Source organism: Nycticebus coucang, chromosome 4, assembly GCF_027406575.1.
Source record: "Nycticebus coucang isolate mNycCou1 chromosome 4, mNycCou1.pri, whole genome shotgun sequence".
NCBI classification, from domain to species: domain Eukaryota; kingdom Metazoa; phylum Chordata; class Mammalia; order Primates; family Lorisidae; genus Nycticebus; species Nycticebus coucang.
Window position 1 is genome coordinate 104,898,935 of NC_069783.1, and position 14,594 is coordinate 104,913,528.

The following is a 14,594-nucleotide window of genomic DNA, read 5'->3' on the forward strand; positions in this document are numbered from 1 at the left end:
AGCTCGGTGGGGCGGCGCCTGTGGCTCAGTGAGTAGGGCGCCGGCCCCATATGCCGAGGGTGGCGGGTTCAAACCCAGCCCCGGCCAAACTGCAACCAAAAAATAGCCGGGCGTTGTGGCGGGCGCCTGTAGTCCCAGCTGCTCGGGAGGCTGAGGCAAGAGAATCGCGTAAGCCCAAGAGTTAGAGGTTGCTGTGAGCCGTGTGACGCCACGGCACTCTACCCGAGGGCGGTACAGTGAGACTCTGTCTCTACAAAAAAAAAAAGAAAAATAGCTGGGCATTGTGGTGGGTGCCTGTAGTCCCAGCTACTTAGGAGGCTAAGACAAGAGAATCGCTTAAGTCTAAGAGTTGGAGGTTGCTATGAGCTGTGACACCAAGGGCACACTACTGGGCAACATAGTGAAACTCTGTCTCAAAAAAAAAAAAAAAAAAAAAAAAATCCCCCCCACCCCCCACATCTGTATGCCTAAGTATTTATATACTAACAAAATACAGTTCATACTTACTCAGCTCCTACTAAATGTGAGATAGTGTGCTAAGTGCTTTTTATAAACTATAAATCACTTTTTACAACAGTGGAGCCTGTCAGGGAGATACCATTAATGTAACCTTTATTCTGGAGATGAGAAGTCTTGCTGAGGAGGTTAGTCTCTCATGGTATGAATGGGTGCTGGGCTAGAGAGTGGCCAATGGCCAGCTCAGTAAACTATGTTTTCTTCTGTTAGTATGAGTTAATTTATTCCCCAAACTTTTCTGTTTTCTTTTAGCTGCTTTAGACCAATTTCCTCTTTTATCAGATAATAATACTTAGGATATTATGAACTACATATGTGTCATACTATATTATAAACTTTTTTTGTTTTATTTTGAGACAGAGACAGAGTCTCACTTTCTTGCCCTTGGTACAGTGCTGTGGCATCACAGCTCACGGCAACTGCCAACTCTTGGGCTTAAGCGATTCTCTGGCCTCAGCCTCCTGAGTAGCTGGAGCTACAGGCACCTGCCACCTGTTATTTTTTTTGTTGTTGTTACAGTTGCCACTGCTGTTTTAGCTGGCTGGGGCCGGGTTCAAACCCACCACCCTCCACGTATGGGGCTGGCTCCCTACCCACTGAGCCATAGGCGCTGGCCATAGAACTCTAATAGTTTGGTGTAATGTGCATGATGTGCCAGACTTGTGCCCTGTTTTAGACTTGGTACTGAAGGGTTGATCTCAGTCACAAACACCTCTGTAGCTACCCACCTCCAGCTCCACCTTGCACAAGTGATGGGCACAGATACTTTTACGACAGCGTGTTGAGTGAAGCAGTATTTCTTTTTCTTTTTTTTAGAGACAGTTTCACCTTGTCGTCCTTGGTAGAGTGCTGTGGCATCACAGCTCACAGCAACCTCCAGCTCTTGGGCTTAGGCGATTCTCTTGCCTCAGCCTCCTAAGTAGCTGGGACTATAGGCGCTCGCCACAACACCCAGCTATTTTTTTGTTACAATTTGGCCAGGGCCGGGTTTGAACCCACCACCCTCGGTATATAGGGCTGATGCCCTACTCACTGAGCCACAGGAGCTGCCAGTGAAGCAGTATTCCTAGTAAGCTGTACATCATTCTTAAACTGTGACATCTTGGTTGTAAACTGCACTTGGTTTAAATCAATGACACTCGCCTGAAGTGTTCTCTCCTGAGGTGGATAAATAAGAAAGTGTCTTATTCCCGCACACAGGGTCTGGGGGGTGCATCCATGTCCTAAAAAGGATGTGGTCCACTTGTGACAAATGATGAAATCTCTGGCTTTGTGTTGACTCTCCCAGACAGAACAAGAGTACCCTCCTCTTTGATGGAACCTCGAGATCAGGAGAATTTGGAGCCTACTAAAAAGAAAATGAAAAGAGGTTAGAATCTGTGGTTCTCTGCGTCTTGTGCCTTCTTGTGGGCTCCCTGGGCTGGTGCTCTGTGCCCTGAGGGTGTCAGTTTCTACAGCAGCATAAGGACCTTGCCTCAGTTCGACACTTGTAACACCTCAGCATTGTCTGAATGAAAATCTGGCCTTTGGCTGGGCACAGTGGCTCATGCCTATAATCCTAGCCCTGTGGGAGGCTAAGGTAGCTGGATTGCTTAAAGGTCCCAAAGGAGGGGGCGCCCATAGCTCAGTTGGCAGGGCGCTGGCCACATACACCCACGGTGGCGGGTTCGAACCCCGCCTGGGCCTGCTAAGCAACAATGACAACTGCAACCAAAAAATAGCTGGGCATTAAAAAAACAAAAAAAATAGCTGGGCATTATGGCGGTTGCCTGTAATCCCAGCTACTTAGGAGGCTGAGGCAAGAGAATCGCTTAAGCCCAGGAGTTTGAGGTTGCTGTGAGCTGTGACACCACAGCACTCTCCCCAGGGCGACAGCTTGAGACTATCTCAAAAAAAAAGCTCCCAAAGGAAAGAGACACAGAAAAGATTCAGGCCTATGCTGCCCATCAGAAGCAGGAAATATGTAATCCTTGCCTTAAGTGTGTATTTATAAAATGTTTTTTGTTTTGTTTTGTTTAGGTTTTTTGGAGACAGAGTCTCACTGTTTTGTCCAGGCTATGGTGTCATAGCTCACAGCAACTACAAACTCTTGGGCTCAAGCCATCCTTTCCTGAGTAGTTGGGACTACTCATACCATAATGGCAAGCTAGTTTTTCTATTTTTGGTAGGGACAGGGTCTCACTTTGCTCAGGCTAGTCTCAAATTCCTAAGCTCAAGCAATCCACCCACCTCGGCCTTCCTGAATGCTAGAATTATAGTCATGAGCCACCACACCTGGCCAGGAATCAATATTTATGTGTAGAAGCATAATGTTAATATAATATGAACCAACAGTTGTGTGATGATATTATTGGAAACAGGGTCTCAGGGATCAAAATTCTTCTCTACATTAATAAGATGTCTGGAGACCATGTCTAAAACTGATAAATCAAAATATAGGTTATAATTCAGAAACACAAGTAAATACCAAGAGAAACAGGTAAAAGACATGAAAGTACTTTTTCTCAGAGGAGGAAAATCCAGGTGAGGAGAGGCTGGTCAGAGGATGGTTGCTTTTGTTGTTTTCTAAATAATTTGATTTTTTAAATTATGTGCAGGTGTTTCTTTAATTAGAAATCTGTGATTATCAACCTATGAGCATTATGGAAGAATTAAAACATCAGAAAAAAAAATGTAAAGCTACTGGTTACAGCTTATAGTCTGCTTTTTAGTGCTTTCCTATGTGTGCATGAGTCACAGTTTTTGTTTGTTTAAACAAAAATGAACATTATACACAAATACTGTTTGACATCTGACCTTTATCTCTGAAACATACATCCTGAATGTCTTTTTTTCTGTCATTAACTATGTACTTAAAACAAAACTTAAATATACTAGAACATAAGACTTATTTTAGGCCTTCTTAAAAATATCCTTTATAGGGCGGCGCCTGTGGCTCAGTCGGTAAGGCGCCGGCCCCATATATCGAGGGTGGAGGGTTCAAACCCGGCCCCGGCCAAACTGCAACCAAAAAATAGCCGGGCGTTGTGGCAGGCGCCTGTAGTCCCAGCTACTCAGGAGGCTGAGGCAGGAGAATCGCTTAAGCCCAGGAGTTGGAGGTTGCTGTGAGCTGTGTGAGGCCATGGCACTCTACCGAGGGCCATAAGGTGAGACTCTTGTCTCTACAAAAAAAAAAAAGAAAAAAAAAATATCCTTTATGAGGTGGCACCTATAGCTCAAGCAGCTAAGGCGTCGGCCACATACACCAGAACTGGCGGGTTCGAATCCAGCCCAGGCCTGTCAAACAATGACAACTACAACCAAAAAATAGCCAGGCTGAGGCAAGAGAATCACTTAAACCCCGGAGTTGAAGGTTGCTGTGAGCTGTGATGCCATGGCACTCTACCCAGGGTGATAGCTTGAGGCTCTGTCTCCAAAAAAAAATATGTGTGTGTGTGTGTTTGTGTGTGTGTGTATCCTTTATAGGCCAGGCACAGTGTCTCACATCTGTTATCCTAGCACTCTGAGGTTGAGACGAGTGAATTGTCTGAGCTCCAGAGTTAAATACCAGCCTGAGCAAGAGTGGACCCTGTCTCTACTAAAAAAACAGAAAAACTTGGGTGGCACCTCTGGCTCAAGGAGTAGGGCACCGGTCCCGTATGCCGGAGGTGGCGGGTTCAAACCCAGCCCCGGCCAAAAACCACAAAAAAAAAAAAAAAAAAAAAAAACAGAAAAACTAGTCGGGTGTTATGGTGTGCTCCTGTAGTCCCAGCTACTCGGGAGAGGATGGCTTAAGCCCAAGAGTTTGCGGTTACTATGAGCTATGATGCCATAGCCATCTATCCTGGCAACAGTGAGATGCTGTCTCCAAAACAAAAAATAACAACAACAACAAAAAACTGTAAATACAAACCTAAGGCAAGGATTACGTATTTCCTGCTTCTGGTAAGCAGTAGAGGCCTGAACCTTATCTGTGTCTTTCCTTTAAAAGCTTAGGAGTTAGGGCCTGTTGACGTTCAATCTGAAAACACTCTGTGGGCTTGGCACCCATAGCTCAGTGGTTAGGGTGCCGGCCACATACACCGGGGCTGGCAGGTTTGAACCCAGCCCAGGACTACTAAACAACAATGACAACTATAACCAAAAAATAGCCGGGTGTTGTGGCAGGTGTCTGTAGTTCCAGCTACTTGGGAGGCTGAGGCAAGAGAGTCGCTGAAGCCCAAGAGTCAGAGGTTGCTGTGAGCTATGATGCTACAGCACTCTACTGAGGGCAACATAGTGACACTCTGCTTCAAAACAAAACAAAACAACACTCTGTGTCTGTTACTTGTATTCCTGGAGTCATAATCTACTTTAAGTCTATGCATTTATTTCTTCCTTGGCTTTGACAGTCAGCTGCGTCCCTTTATCTCACAGACGGGGAGCTTGACTTGAACTTGGAGTTATTGGTCGCAGATCAATGCAGAAATACCCAACCTGTTCTCGTGGATGTCAGAGCTGCAGCTGTAAAGCCAGACAAGATGGAGGAGACGCTCACATGTGTCATCTGCCAGGAACTGCTGCATGACTGTGTGAGGTATGACCCAGGCCTTGGGTGCTATTTAGTGTGGAGTTTGTGCCAGTTACTGTTTTCATTTTACTTGTCTAGCCAATGAGGAGAAAACTTGGGCCCAGAAACCAGGGCTGTGGAACCCCCAGGATTTCGGCAGCACTCGTTTTGACTGGCATGGGTCACATGTAACCTAGTGAACCCAATCTCCACATTGCAGACAGATCAAATGAACTACGCAGGGTTTCAAGCATTTTTTAGCTAAAGAAAAACATCTAGCATAGAACGTACATGCAGGAGCAGCTGAGAAAGAGCCTGCTTGTTTCCCTCTGGGAGCTTAAGAATAAGCCTATTGGGCAGCACCTGTGGCTCAAAGAGTAGGGTGCCGGCCCCATATACTGGAAGTGGTAGGTTCAAACCCAGCCCTGGCCAAAAACTGAAAAAATAAAAAATAATAATTAGAGACTGTTGACTTTGAAAATACTCTGTGTCTGTTACTTGTATTTCTAGAGTCACAGTCTGCTCCTGTCCATCCTAAAAGCACAGAATCTTTGTGGCCTCTGATGTGTTTTCATTGACCAATACTGAGTCTGAGTATTTTTAGGTCAAATGATGGTTTGGGTCCTCCATGTGGCCCATGGCTCAAATTGGCATGTCCTTCTACTGGGTGGGCCCTGTCCTTCTACTTGGGCACAAGGTCATGGTCCTGTCGACAGACATGCTTCTCTGTGCTCCAGCCTGCAGCCTTGTATGCACACTTTCTGCGCGGCTTGCTACTCTGGGTGGATGGAGCGATCCTCCCTCTGCCCCACCTGCCGCTGTCCAGTGGAGCGGATCTGTAAAAACCATATCCTCAACAACCTTGTGGAAGCATACCTCATCCAGCACCCAGGCAAGTGGGGCAGCCCATCCAGACCTCCCTTCTTCAGGTGCTGGGGACGTGGGCTGAGTAGTCTGAGATATGCACCTGGTTGCTTCATGGTGCCAGTGAGTGCTGTTGCACCCTTTGACTTGTAGACAAGAGCCGCAGCGAAGAAGATGTACAAAGCATGGATGCCAGGAATAAAATTACTCAAGATATGCTGCAGCCCAAAGTCAGGAGGTCTTTTTCTGATGAAGAGGGGAGTTCAGAGGACCTGCTGGAGCTGTCTGATGTTGACAGTGAGTCCTCTGATGTTAGGTAGGTCCTGGCCTGGTACGGAGTGGAGTGTGGGAGCTGGAGGAGCAGTGAGTGCCATGGCTGAGCATTTGCTGCTGGAGTGAGGCAGCACGGGCTCTGGTTCTGCTCCAGCAGCCCAGTTCTTCATGGCTTGAGCTTGTTTTCTGGCATTAGGTAGAACAAGCATCTCCATCAAGGAGCATGGTGAGGATCAGGTGAACACACTCAGGGTGGTAGCTGACGGGTGACTAGATAACAGACATACTGGCCAGTCAAGTAGAGTGTCAGCCTTGGATAGCTTACAGGTACTTGTTCCCTCTGCCAACATCCCTTCATTTGCTTAGTCTCCTTGTCAAGGTCTTGATTATTGGCTATAACACAGGGTCATCATTCTTCCCACATAAGCACGCTTAACTATCTGCAGCCATCAAGTGGTCATAAAGTCTGGTACTGTAAGTTAGAGTGTGTATCATCATTTGTTGGGATGTTACTACAGAAAAGTCATGGTCACCTGGCTAAAAGTACTGTCCTGGGGACCTCATTATATCTACTGATCTGTTGATATTTCTTAACTCAGAAGTCTAGGATCTCACTTTGGATCAAGGCCATGATATTTAAAAAGACAATTAAAAAAGCCAAAACTTTGGGCGGCGCCTGTGGCTCAAGGAGTAGGGCGCCGGTCCCATATGCCGGAAGTGGTGGGTTCAAACCCAGCCCCGGCCTAAAACCACAAAAAAAAAAAAAAAAGCCAAAACTTTTATTACTGTTTCCTTTTGCTAAATTTAGCAAGTGATGATGGCTAAGAAAAAAGAAAACTAAAAAGTCAGTTTAATATTAACGTTTTATTATACCTGTTTGGTCATTCAGATATGTACTCGTGCATATATTTTTTAACAAAATATATGTAATATACTAATATTTTATGAAGGTGGAATTATATTGCACGTCTGCATCTGTAATGTATCTGACGTTTTGAATCTGGCTGCAGTGTTTGTGCATACCTAGCCAGTCATTTCATGATGACATATAGTAGTAAGTGGGCAAGGAAAAGCAAGACAGGACACTGGACCCTGCTGGACTTTCAGTGTGTTTGGTATCCATTTACCTGTCAGAAACACTATAATGTCATTAGGTGAGGTCCACATAAGGATTCCCTTTGCCAGTTTACTGGCAGTGCCTGTTGTTCAGTGGGTAGGGCGCTGGCCACATACACCAAGGCTGGTGGTTTGAACCCCGTCCTGGCCAGCTAAAATCAACAATGACAACTATACCAAAAAAATAACCAGGTGGGGCAGTGCTTGTGGCTCAGTGGGCAGGGCGCCTGCCCCATATACCGAGGTGGTGGGTTCAAACCTGGCCCCGGCCAAACTGCAAACAAAAAATAGCTGGGCGTTATGGTAGGCACCTATAGTCCCAGCTACTCGGGAGGCTGAGACAAGAGAATCACCTAAGCCCGGGAGTTGGAGGTTGCTGTGAGCTGTGACACCATAGCACTCTACTGAGGGCGACCAAGTGAGACTGTCTGTAAAAATAAAAAAATAGCAGGGCATTTTGGCAGGCACCTATAGTCCAGCTACTTGGGAGGCTGAAGCAAGAGAACCACTTAAGCCCAAGTGTTGGAGGTTGCTATGAGCTGTGACGCCGCGGTACTCTACCAAGGGTGATATAGTAAAACTCTATCTCAAAAAAAAAAAAAAAAGATTCCCTTTGCCAGTTTAGTAGGAAGAAAAAGTCATCTCATTTTCATTTATATTTCTTTCTTTGAAGTTGAGTGCCTTTTCTTTCTTCTTTTTTTTTTTTTTAGAGATAGAGTCTTTGTTGCCCTCAGTACAGTGCTGTGGCATCATAGCTGACAACAACCTTCAGCTCTTGGGCTTAGGTGATTCTCTTGCCTCAACCTCCCAAGTAGCTGGGACTATAGGTGCCCACCACAATGCCTGGCTATTTTTTGGTTGCAGTTTGGCCAGGGCTGGGTTCAAACCTGCCACCCTCAGTATATGGGGCCGGCGCCCTACTCACTGAGCCACAGGCACCGCCCAGAAGTTGAGTGTCTTTTCATTATGTTTTATTTTTGTCTGGTTAGGTCTTCCTGATTTACCCTTGTTGGCTTCTTGCATTGGTATCAGGCATAGATAGATGTCCTCGGACTGAGAGGAAAGAGTCTTGGGTATTTTTCCCATGAATCCTTTTTTTTATAGTCTGTTTTGTTTTTTTTTTTTCCCCTGAGATTTTGGTAAAATGCACCAAAGACAAGTGATTCAGGGCAGTACGGGTCATGAAGACTGATGCAGGACTCATGATGACCTTGGGTGATTCCTGGAGGGCAAGGAATATCTTCTAGCTATGGGGTTCCATGCTCTGCTGTTAACAAGGGGAGAATGTGCAGAGTATCCTGGAAAGTGCAGGAATCCACCCTATCTCCCAGGGTCATATGCCCAGCCTGGGAACCCTAGGGTGTGGGGAATGGGCCCAGAGCAGCCTGCATGTGGGTGGATGTAATCCTCACTGCAGACCTCTGTACTGGTCATTCTGGGAAGCATGCTCTCTTCCAGGAGTGGGCTACAGTATGGCTACAGTATGGCACAGGGGCTGCCCCTCCCGTACTGGCAGCTGTAGATGGTGCTTAGGCAGACTTTGGGTGGCACCGTCTCAGGGAGATAGACAGTTGTGGCCAATGGCTGTGTCAGGGGCTTTTGAGTGCAGTCTGCCCTGCTTCTTTAGCCCTGCTCTGTGCTTTCCTCACAGCCAGCCATACGTCGTGTGCCGGCAGTGTCCTGAGTACAGGAGGCAGGTGGCACAGCCCCTTCCCTGCCCAGCACCCACTGGTGAGCCAAGTGCCCCACAAGCCCTGGGGGTTGTACCGTCCACATCTGCCAGCCTTGCAACAGGTGAGACACCACACCTCCCATTGGACTTTGTTCTTGGCTTGTCATGTTGCTAACTTGCTGGAACCCTGCTGATGTGCAGTGTAGCCAGCATTTTACGCCCTATGCTGCCCTCCTGGAACCTGCCTTGGTGACCCCTACCTCTTGTAGCTTGTTGCTTTTGTAACTGATTTTGGGCTAAGAAATCACGTAACTGTTCACTCCTGATCTCCATTCTAGACACTCCTGGGTATTGATCCTGATTTTAATACTTGGCCTCTCCTTCAGCCCACTGCTCTCTGGTAGCAGTTGATGTCCCCTGGTGGGTTTGCCAAACCCAAAGTGATGATCACATGTCTGGCTCTCAAATAAAAGATGGGCTTCTCTTCAGCCATGGGTGGTAATGTCACCAGAAGCTATCCTGTCCTCCAGTCACCCAGAACTCTCTCCCGCCACATGTCTGTTTAATAGGCGAGTCCCTAGATGCTATCAAGAGAGGCACAGGAGACCTTGCTGGGCACGTGGAGTCTGAAGCTCTACGCCCCGTCTGCTGTGTGTTTCTGCAGAACAGAAGGATAACACTAAAGGGCCCAGGCCACTTAACAGCCTAAGCATGTTCTGGGGTTGCACATGTGTGATTGTGACTCATAGCCACATTCTTAGACCACAGTTCTAGTGGTTCCTTATAGAACTCTCAGATAGGACGGGCAAAGCAGTGCTGGGACATGGGTGTAAACTCAAGGTTGTGGGTGTGAGTGTGACTCTGCTTCTCACCAGCTCTGCCTGGGACACTGGACAGGCTGTCTCTACATAGCAGGGATACGACATTTCCCTTTGGGCTTGTCAGAGTGGTTACTGGGTCATGCATACAGTGGTGTGTTGAGCCCAGCAAAGCTGAGACCCTCAGTGGGTGCTCCAGAAGACTGCAGTGGAATTGCCATGGGGATGGGGTGACATGTTCCCTGTGACCTTTCCTCTGTGCTTGCTGCATGTCTAGGGAGGTTGGCCTTGTTGGCGCAGAGCTCCTGGCCTGGGACAAGATCACTTGGTTGCATCCATGGTGCTTATTATTTGTTTTCCTGAAGGATGTAGCTATTCTTTTTGCCTTAGCAGAATTAAACAAATAACTCGTTTTACTGTTGTATAATATTAAATATATGCTTTAAAAGGCAGCGCCTGTGGCTCAGCGAGTAGGGCGCTGGCCCCATATACCGAGGTTGGCAGATTCAAACCCAGCCCTGGCCAAACTGCAACAAAAAAATAGCCAGGCATTGTGGTGGGCACCTTAGTCCCAGCTACTCAGGAGGCTGAGGCAAGAGAATCACCTAAGCTCAAGAGCTAGAGGTTGCTGTGAGCTGTGATACCACACACTCTACTGAGGGCGACAAAGTGAGACTCTGTCTCTAAAAAAAAGAAAAAAAACTCAAAATTGTTTTCAAAGTTTTGGCCACGCGCCGTGGCTTACGCCCGTAATCCTAGCACTCTGGGAAGCTGAGGCGGGTGGATTGCTTGATGAGTTCAAGACCAGGCTGAGCAAAAGCGAGACCTCGTCTCTACTAAAAAAAAAGAAAAATCGAGGCAAGAGGATCGCTTGAGCCCAAAAGTTAGAGGTTGGTGCTGGGAGCTATAATGCCAGGGCACTCTACCCAGGGCAACAGCTTGAGACTGTCTCATTAAAAAAAAAAAAGAAAAGAAAAAAAATGCTTTATGGGCCTGTCCTTCCTTTATGGGAAATATGAGAAAACGTTCAACTGATCTTTGAAATCTTGCTATACAACCAAAAGGCATTTTTGATTATCTTTAAATCTATTTGAACTCCCATGGTGGCTCATGCCTGTAATCCCAGCATTCTGGGAGGCCAAGGCAGGCAGATCTCCTACACTCATGAATTCGAGACCAGCTTGAGCTAGAGTGAGACCCCACCTCTGAAAATAGCTGGACATTGTCGTAGGCACCTGTAATCCCAGCTACTTAGGATGCTGAGGCAAGAGAATCGCTTGAGCCCAGGAGTTTGAGGCTGCTGTGAGTTATTATGCCATGGCACTCTACCAGGGGCAACAAAGTAAGAAAAAAACCAAAACCAAACAAGTAAAAAATCTATTTGAACTCCCTCTATTTTATATTTTTTTTTTGCAGTTTTTTTTGGGCCGGGGCCAGGCTCAAATGCGCCACCCCTGCCATATGGGGCTGCGCCCTACTCCTTGTGCCACAGGCACCGCCCCTCTCTCAATTTCTTTTTCTTTTTTTTTTTGTAGAGACAGAGTCTCACTTTATGGCCCTCGGTAGAGTGCCGTGGCCTCACACAGCTCACAGCAACCTCCAACTCCTGGGCTTAAGGCGATTCTCTTGCCTCAGCCTCCCGAGTAGCTGGGACTACAGGCACCCGCCACAACGCCTGGCTGTTTTTTGGTTGCAGTTTGGCCAGTGCCGGGTTTGAACCCGCCACCCTCGGTATATGGGGCCGGTGCCCTACTGACTGAGCCACAGGCACCGCCCACTCAATTTCTTTTTATTTATTTACTTTTTTCTTGAGGCAGAGTTTCACTCTGTCATCCTGGGTAGAGTGCTATGTCATTATAGCTCACAGCAACCTCAAACACTTGGGCTTGAGCAGTCCCCTTGCCTCAGCCTCCCAAGTAGCTGGGACTACAGATGTATGCCACTACACTGAAGTAATTTTTCTATTTTTAGTGGAAATGGGGTCTTGCTCTTGCTCAGGCTGATCTCGAACTCCTGAGGTCAAGCATTTCACCTGTCTTGGCCTTCTAGAGTGCTAGGATTACAGGCATGAGCCACTACACCTGGCCTGCTCCCTCAATATAGATGGTAAATTGTAATCTGGCTATTCAAACAGCTCCAGATTCCCTGGCTCTCTTTTGGGTCTATCTTTCTCTGATGTGAGTCTAATCTTCTCTTTCTGCCTGTTGTTCCGATGTGCTTGGCCTGCATGCACGTCAGCAGGCCAGGAGTACGTGTGCCCACTACAGGGGAGCCATGCCATATGCACCTGCTGCTTCCAGCCCATGCCCGACCGGAGAGCCGAGCACGAGCAGGACCCCCGCGTCGCCCCTCAGCAGTGTGAGTGAGCTGCGCCTCCCTCACTCTCCCATCTGCCCTGTGAGGCTCAAGGTTCAGAGTTGTTCTGACTCTGTGTAGGGTGCCAAGTAAGGATGCTGTTTCTTTTTCTTTCATCTGCATAATCGATTGTCCCCACATAGCCACCTTGAATAATCGGTCTCTTCCCACCACTTACAGCCCACCCTGATACAGACCAAGTTTCCACACACTGTGGTTCTCTTCCTGGGGTTCTGTATCATAGTTGCTTTAAAATGTCTCACTTCTAAATCTAACGGATGAAATGAGGTGCTTTGTTTTTAACACATAATTCTAGCCTGTTGTTGACTTAGTTGCTGCTTGAATTTATCCCTGAAATGTGCCCTATGCTTTGCCTGCCTATACAATACCTCCTTGTTTCTTAGAGCTGTTTGCACCTTCAGGCCCTGCTGCTAAGTGGAGAGAACAGGAGCCTGCCTGTCTGGCCTGTTCAGTCTTTTCTGACTATGCACAGAGTGCTGTCCTAGATTCTGGCACATAGCAGTCAGAAGAACTGACCCAGCATACATTATCTCATAGTTCATATTCCTGCACCTAGACTGGGTACAGTTCCAGTTGGGCCTGCTAATTGAGGCAGGCAGGTGCAGTAGGCCCAGCGGGAGACATACCTGAGCGGCCTCTGCCCTCTGTTCATTGTCCCCTGGTCTGCACAGTGGCCACTTCCCACTATTCAATGTTACCTATTGGGAGAGCACATGAGAGGTCTCAGGGGACACTCTACCTCCTGCTCCACGTTCACTTGGTAGTCAGCAACAGGTGGCTCAGGAAAGGGCTTTAAAAATTGAGCAAGAAGGGGCGGCACCTGTGGCTCAGTGGGTAGGGTGCTGGCCCCATGTACCGAGGGTGGTGTGTTCGAACCCAGCCCTGGCCAAATTGCAACAAAAAAACAGCTGGGCGTCGTGGCAGGCGCCTATAATCCCAGCTACTCGGGAGGCTAAGGCAAGAGAATCACCTCAGCCCAGGGATTTGGAGGTTGCTGTGAGCTGTGACAGCACAGCACTCTACCGAGGGTTAATAAGTGAAACTCTGTCTCAAAAAAAAATAAAAAAATAAAATTAAAAAGTGAGCAAGAAGGACTAGGCATGGTGGCTCACACCTATAATCCCAGCACTGAGCTCACGGGTTCAAGACTAGCCTGAGCTAGAGCGAGACCTCATCTCTAAAAATAGCCAGGGTAGCTCATACCTATAATCCTAGCACTCTGGGAGGCCGAGGTGGATTGCTTGAGCTCATGAGTTCAAGACCAGTCTGAGCAAAAATCTCTACTAAAAATGGAAAAACTGAGGCAAGAGGATCATTTGAGCCCAAGTTGGAGGTTGCTGTGAGCTATGACGCCATGGCACTCTACCCAGGGTGACAGTTTGAGACTCTGTCTCAAAAAGAAAGAAAAACATAGCCAGGCGATGTAGTAGGCTCCTGTAGTTCCAGCTACTTTTCTTTTCTTTTTTTCTTTTTTTTAAAGCCAGAGTCTCACTTTGTCACCCTCGGTAGAGTGCTGTAGCGTCACAGCTCACAGCAACCTCGAGCTCTTGGGCTTAGGCGAGTCTCCTGCCTCAGCTTCCCAAGTAGCTGGGACCACAGGCACCCACCACAATGCCTGGCTATTTTTTTGCTGAAGTTGGGGTGGGGCCAGGCTTGAACCCACCACCCTCGGTATATGGGGCCAGCACCCTACTCACTGAGCCACAGGCACCGCGCAGTTCCAGCTACTTGAGAGGCTGAGGCAAGAGAATTGCTTGAGCCCAAGAGTGAGGTTGCTATGAGCTATGACGCCATGACACTCTTTGCTATGAGCTATGATGCCACGACACTCCACCGAGGGTGACAAAGTGAGACTCTGTCTCAAAGAAAAAAAAAGTTTACTTAATATTATCTTTTAGGGAATTCTGCTCTAAGAATATTAAACATTAAGAAATAATGTCTAGGGCAGCGCCTGTGGCTCAAGGAGTAGGGCGCTGGTCCCATATGCCAGAGATGGCGGGTTCAAACCCAATCCCGGCCAAAAAAAAAAAAAAAACACACACCAAAAAAAAGAAATGTCTACAAAAACAAGGTAACAACATGAAAAAATAGGTAGAAAAAAGGCATCTGTAAAAGAGGTGATAGGAAGTATGTTACATTTTCAGAGCTGGAAACCAAGTCGGGTGATGGGATAGATGTGATTTCCAGCTTCTTTGGATTTCACAAGGTTTCTTGTATGCGTATATGTGTGGGTCTGGCCTTTAGTTGGGGTCACAACTCTCAGTCATTACAGTGCAGTTCCCTTTGATGCTAGCTGGGGCATGTCTCAAGTTCACGGGAACTCCTTGTAAATGGTGTTTTCAGAGAGAGTTGAGGTCCTGAGTCTGGCACTTCTTGGAATTCTAATAGAGACAGGCTATAGTGTCAATTGCCCACTTGACTGGTGTTCTCT

At 47.3% G+C, this 14,594-nt stretch overlaps 1 protein-coding gene across 5 annotated transcripts in view; it reads left to right on the forward strand.

Moving 5' to 3' along the window:
* The window catches only part of CHFR (checkpoint with forkhead and ring finger domains), a 38,682-nt gene that overhangs the window by 15,890 nt on the left and 8,198 nt on the right, over window positions 1-14,594 (forward strand). For 3 of the 5 annotated variants that reach the window (XM_053587576.1, XM_053587573.1, XM_053587577.1), the window contains 6 exons: window positions 1,805-1,885; window positions 4,912-5,071; window positions 5,782-5,936; window positions 6,062-6,224; window positions 8,949-9,091; window positions 12,026-12,145. In XM_053587576.1, the coding sequence (XP_053443551.1) occupies window positions 1,805-1,885; window positions 4,912-5,071; window positions 5,782-5,936; window positions 6,062-6,224; window positions 8,949-9,091; window positions 12,026-12,145 (822 nt within the window). The remainder of the gene's footprint in view (window positions 1-1,804; window positions 1,886-4,911; window positions 5,072-5,781; window positions 5,937-6,061; window positions 6,225-8,948; window positions 9,092-12,025; window positions 12,146-14,594) is intronic. The other 2 variants (XM_053587574.1, XM_053587575.1) reach the window with 2 other exon arrangements.